The sequence below is a fragment of the Populus euphratica genome, unplaced genomic scaffold (genome assembly GCF_000495115.2).
Source record: "Populus euphratica unplaced genomic scaffold, PopEup_1.0 scaffold59.1, whole genome shotgun sequence".
NCBI classification, from domain to species: domain Eukaryota; kingdom Viridiplantae; phylum Streptophyta; class Magnoliopsida; order Malpighiales; family Salicaceae; genus Populus; species Populus euphratica.
In genome coordinates, this window is record NW_011499940.1 from 779,445 (window position 1) to 785,311 (window position 5,867).

General features: G+C 34.0%; 1 protein-coding gene across 1 annotated transcript; it reads right to left on the minus strand.

Annotated features, from left to right (window-relative positions):
- Nucleotides 1-3,438: 3,438 nt before the first annotated feature.
- On the minus strand, nt 3,439-4,664 carry LOC105136941 (CRIB domain-containing protein RIC4-like). Its single transcript, XM_011042460.1, has 3 exons — nt 4,367-4,664; nt 4,090-4,233; nt 3,439-3,854 (listed from the first exon to the last, which is right to left on the minus strand). Exons 1-3 carry the CDS (start codon nt 4,491-4,493, stop codon nt 3,619-3,621), a joined length of 507 nt encoding a protein of 168 aa, XP_011040762.1. The 5' UTR covers nt 4,494-4,664; the 3' UTR covers nt 3,439-3,618.
- Between the last annotated feature and the right edge of the window lie 1,203 nt (nt 4,665-5,867).

The following is a 5,867-nucleotide window of genomic DNA, read 5'->3' on the forward strand; positions in this document are numbered from 1 at the left end:
TTTTGTTTATAATTGTTGTTTATAATTTGTACAATTAACCTCCCTGTGGTTCGACCCCGATCTTGTCGGGTTATTTATTACTTCGGCACTCCTGTACTTGGAAGAAGACATCAATCTTTTAGTCTTGTCAGAGAACTCATGCAAGATTTTCTTCATGTAAGTATACAATTTTTTATGTGGCTTTGCAACATTGACCTATAGACATATTGCAAAAATGGCATGGTTCTAACAAGCCTCTTTTGATAATTCTTAACTTATGTGACTTGAATGGCTTCATCGTCAGTCCATTGCAATAGCCTAATCTAGTTCTTACAAAGAAAGTCCATGGTTAACTGCTTCTAGTTGCAAACCACGGAACCTAACACTTCAAGCCATTGGATTCCTAGGACTAAATCTAACCTTGTAAGAGGAAGAGAATAAAGAGTTAAAGAGAAATGAGTGCCTTGTAGGTCCACTTATACCGCTTCAAAATACCCCTTACACTTTAATTTCTCACTATTAGCTACCCACACAATGAAAGTCTTGGTTGGCACCATTGGTAATCGCAACACTTTGGCCAACCTCATAATTCTATTAACACATGCAATGTGATTTCTAGTTTGATGGTTCCTTATAATTCTCTTGGACTGGTTGTTCTTTGTGTCATTGTTACATAAAAGAGTGTTACTGCCATTGTAACCCTCTAACATAAGTATTCATGGCTCTTGACATTTATACCCTGCAATAAAACAATCATTATAGTTAAAACATAAGTTATGAGCTCCCCCTCGCAGTATTTCCTCTCAGGTGAGACACCGCATAGGATTGGTAAGGGTTGGTGGTGCCTCGCAGTATTTCCTCTCAGGTGAGACACCGCATAGGATTGGTAAGGGTTGGTGGTGCGGCTCGATTGATAAGGGAAAGGGCTAGGGAAGTTCTCATTGGTGGCTTAGGTCTGATAAACCTCTTTTATATGTTAGTTGATCATCTTTCATCCAAGATAAGTCGATGACTTCCTTCAAAGTCTAAGGCTTAAACATATATATTCCATCTAAAATATCAGTTTTTATACCACCCATAAATGTGCCCATGAGAGCCTTTTGTGTCTAACCACGTACCCAATTGCCCAAATGCTTGAATTCCCACTGGAAAAAGGGTTTCATCAAAATCTTTGCACTCTAAAGGCACAAAGCGAGCCCAGAGTTCATCTTCAAAAATTGCCCATAAGAGAACACGTCCTTTTTCTTAAATCGTCCTACGAATCCACAACCACAACTGGCTGGCCTCTCCTTTTAAATGGTAAGAGGCCAAAGAGAACTTTTAGGTTTCAAGAGTATTCTGAAATTCAAAAAACTGGTTCACATGATTAAACCACTCCGTTGGATCATCTTTTGAAAATGTGGAAAATTCAAGCCTCGTTGTTTTGAAGGAGACAACTTGTCCCCCATCATGGCTTTCATGGTGTTAGTTGCCTTGGTTTGGAGCTTCCTGGTTTGTAAATAGTACATCAAAAAGATGATTAATAGTTTCAAATGATGCAATCTGTTAGCCATGCCTAGCTCCATATGGTGTAGCCCATCCTCCAATTGCTTAATACGTTCCTTATTAGTTTTCATAATAACCTGACTCTAATATCAATGATAGCTCACATCAATTATTCAAACAATAAGTGAATTGTTTCTCTCTGGATGAGAAAGTACCGCAAGGTTTAGATACTAACTGATTTCCTTCCTGTTGATAACTTTCGATGGCTTTAAATAAGCAAAATCATATACAGGAAGCCTGAAATAGAGAAAAGTTGGAAACTAATAATTAGAGGTTAAAAACATGTAAAAATAAAATGTACCATGTACGTAAATACAAAGCATTTCTAACATAATAAAAATAGCATAACAAACTGAAATAAAAGTGACAAAAAATTCGCAACTATAAGTGATTCAGTCTTGTAGGTGACCTAGTCCACCCCAACATAACATTCTCACTCTCCTTTGTATGCATGTCGCATGCACTAGCTTTTTCACTTTCAACTTCCTAGGCTCTCCTCTACATGTATGCCACATGCAAAGAGCTTTTCATGTCCAACTTTATAACATGTATTTGGGATTTCACCTAAGAGCCTTTGCTAACTGTTATGACTTATCATTTTATATAATCCCTCAAAGAAAACTTCTTATCCACATGAAACACTTGAAAATAAAACAAAGCTTTTGAGTTGAGATTAAAGCTTAAACTCTTAAGTTTTTGTTTTCAAAATTCTTCATATCAATATTTTTTTTCCCTTTGTTTCTTTGATCTTAGTCCTTTTTTTTAATTAATGACATTTTTTTACACTTTCCCTAAACAATTTGGATTTGTTTTTCTTATGTTTTTTCTTTCTTGAAAAATTTATGAACAATACAAAGTCAAAGTCAAGAATATGTTATCAGAATAGTAGAGTTTTGATAACATTCCCATACTTGGTTTTGGATCCAACTTTATAACATGTATTTGGAATTTCACCTAAGAGCCCTTGCTAACTGTCATGGCTTATCATTCTATATAATCCCTCAAAGAAAACTTTTTATCCACATGAAATGCTTGAAAATCAAACAAAGCTTTTGAGTTGAGATTAAAGCTTAAACTCTTAAGTTTTTGTTTTCAAAATTCTTCATATCTATATTTTTTTTCCTTTTATTTCTTTAATATTAGTCCTTTTTTTTAATTAATGACTTTTTTTTACACTTTCCCTAAACAACTTGGATTTTTTTTTCTTATGTTTTTTCTTTCTTGAAACATTTATGAACAATACAAAGTCAAGAATATGTTATCAGAATAGTAGAGTTTTGATCACATTCCCATACTTGGTTTTGGATTGCTTTACTAATTTTAGGATTAATCCAAATTTGATGTTGCGGGTTCAATTTGGATTTGAGATTTGAATCAATGCACACTCACTTGGCTTCTAGCCGATGAATTGAGCTATCCCCTTTCCTTTATCTTTTATCTATTATTTCATTTTCTTTTTTTTTTCTTTTGTTTTTTTTCTTTATTTTCAAAATTCACAATGATACGTCAACATTGTTAAAAACTCATAAAATAATAAAATCTTCCTCTTTCTCTCCCTCTCTCTCTTTGTCTCTCTGTCTCACACACACACATAACCCTTTATAATTAATTTGAATTGTAATAAAGTTTCTCAGTTATCGTCTCCTCATCTCTAATTAAATAAGATATTTTATGTACTTAAATAGAAATATTTATGTTAATAAAGGCAAAATGTAATCTCTTATATAGGTTTTGGTGTGTCATCTAGGAAACTACCCCCACTACCCACTTCTTGAATGCACCCTTGTAGATTTGGACTGTTTTACTAGTAACTAAAAGGCAATACAGGGAAAACATTAGACTTAATTAATTTATTTCAAATTAAAAACTTACGTGAATCCTGTTACAAACATGAAAATTGAATTATACATTAAATGAATTAAATAGAATTAAATTCAATTCTATCAATGGATTGTTCCTCATCATGCTGATGGCAGTAAAGCTTCACTCATTCACTTAAAGTTGCAATTCCATATACATATACATACATATATCCACCACCAACATCACAATTGGTCAACAATATCCACTGTCATCTCTATAGTCATGTTTGGATTAAGCAGACGAAGCCCTAACAAGAGGTGAATTAGCCTGTCCTGCTATGGCAAGCTCGAACTGCTTCGAAGTTGCAGATTGAAGAGAAAGTAAATCGGTAGAAATGAGATTGTCCCAGCCCTGAACGGGGTTAGTATTTGGTGAGTCATCCCACCCTATGTGTGTCACATGCTTAACATTTGTTGGCAGCCCAATTTCCATTTCCACTTCCAATTCTTCCATCTCTTCCTTGTACGCTAGAAAAGATAAGGACCATTAATTATAACTAGAAAACAAGACTCTGCGTATGTGCGTATGCACATGCAAGTGTGATGAATAACCATATAATTGAGAAAAAGGTCACATATAATTGAGAAAAAGGTCACATTGGCTTCTAGCAAGCAAGGACACTCATATAGGTTTATTAATTTTACGTGCAGGTACCTAGTTTCTTTGTTTTTAAAAAAGAAAGGAATGAGCTGAAACACTTACCAAATAACTGAGGAAAGGTCTTCAAACCCTTGACTAGCTTATTAAACCCAGTGGATACGTTGGGCTTTGAAAGAGCAAGCAATTTCAACGAATTTTTCGTACTTTCTGTGCTTGATGAGCTCTCCTCGTCTTCTTCTTGTGTTCCTTCTCAAAGACAAAGAAACATAAATCAAATAATCAAGTTTGCAGAGATACGAAAGAACCAAAAAAAAAAACGAAAAAAAAAAAAGAAAGGTGATAACAATCTTGTGAGTGTGTGTGTGTGAGAGAGAGAGACTTGATGCAGATAAGTTTGTGTCTGTCTTTGCTCTTTTAGTTTGGTGCACGCCTATGGCCACACTTGACTCAGAGACGCAACCAATGGAGAAAGGAAGAAGAACAAGCCTTTCCATTCTGTCTCTCATTTCGACATGAACAAGCCAAGAAACAAAAATATTTGAACTGAGCGCGAGGAGGAGTGAGAAACAAAATAGAGTGGTTGATGAAGGACAACCCTACAAGCTGGAATTGGTTTGTTATAATGGTCAGTAGTGATGGCTTTGGCATCAAGCCACTATACAGGATGCTGTTAAGCTGCACTTACGAGTATAGTTTGGTAGGGAGTAGGGAAAAATTAAGAGAGGAAGAGAAATTAACAGATCCAACACACGTAGTTGTTTTGGACATCCAATCAGACAAATTAGGTAGAACTGCTGTTTTTGTCCCAGTCTCACTCAAAACAACCGGAAACCTATTTCCTTTCAGTTCACGGTGGCTTAATTCGAACCTTACTTGCCACTCTTATGCATCAAGATACCATTTTCGTAAAACCCTATATTTTGCTTTTCTTTTGTTACTTAATTTGTACTCTACACCAAACTTGTGGTAGCTAGTACGTGCAGCTTAAGCAATCTTTCCGGTAAAATTTGAAATTAGCTGCTTGCCATGGAGACCAAATTTCACCTTCTCTTGATTCTAAAGAGGAAAACCATGATTCTTTGTTAGAATAAGAGCTACAAATTTGTTGGGAAAATGATGTTCTTCGAACGGTGACAACATGGTTCTGCAATAGCTAGCGGCTCTCATTTGAAAAAAAATTCTTTTCACAAAAATAAATAAATATGAACACCCGTTAAAATTGAACTAAAATTAAAAGGGAACAGGAAAACATGGCACTGTTGAGTAAAAAATAAATCGATTTTCCTTTTTCCTTTCTAATTTTCTTTTTTTTTCAGTTTTTTTTCTCCAATATAAAATAAAAATCATGTTCATTTAAAAAAAATTAAATAGAACATTTTTCCAACTTTAAAAGTATAAAATTTGTTTCATGTATATTTTGTTATTTGGAGAAAAATAATAAAAGATAAATTGTCTTCAAATTAACCGTATTTTCTATGATATTCTGTACATCATGACTAGGACCAATATTTTTATCCATGTCTTAAATATAGTCTTAAATATAATTTTAAAACTTGACCTAATAAATTGACTCGAGATCTAGACTATTCATAGTTAAAAACAATATGGGTTAAAGAATTCACCTAGACTAATTCATTCAAAACTAGAGCATTGATTTGTTTGAAGAGAAAATGGTTTACGGAATAAATCTTAATTTAAACAACAAAACTCTACTTCTCCCACTTTAAAGGTAGGAATTGGATCGTAGATCTCACACATTTATCTCTGTAACATCCTTTCTTACAAGTTACTTCCGAACAAGCATTTTGTTTTTATTTCATTTGAATCCATGATTTTTTTTCCTTAGATTCTCATACCTAAATCCCAAAATGAATAAAAAA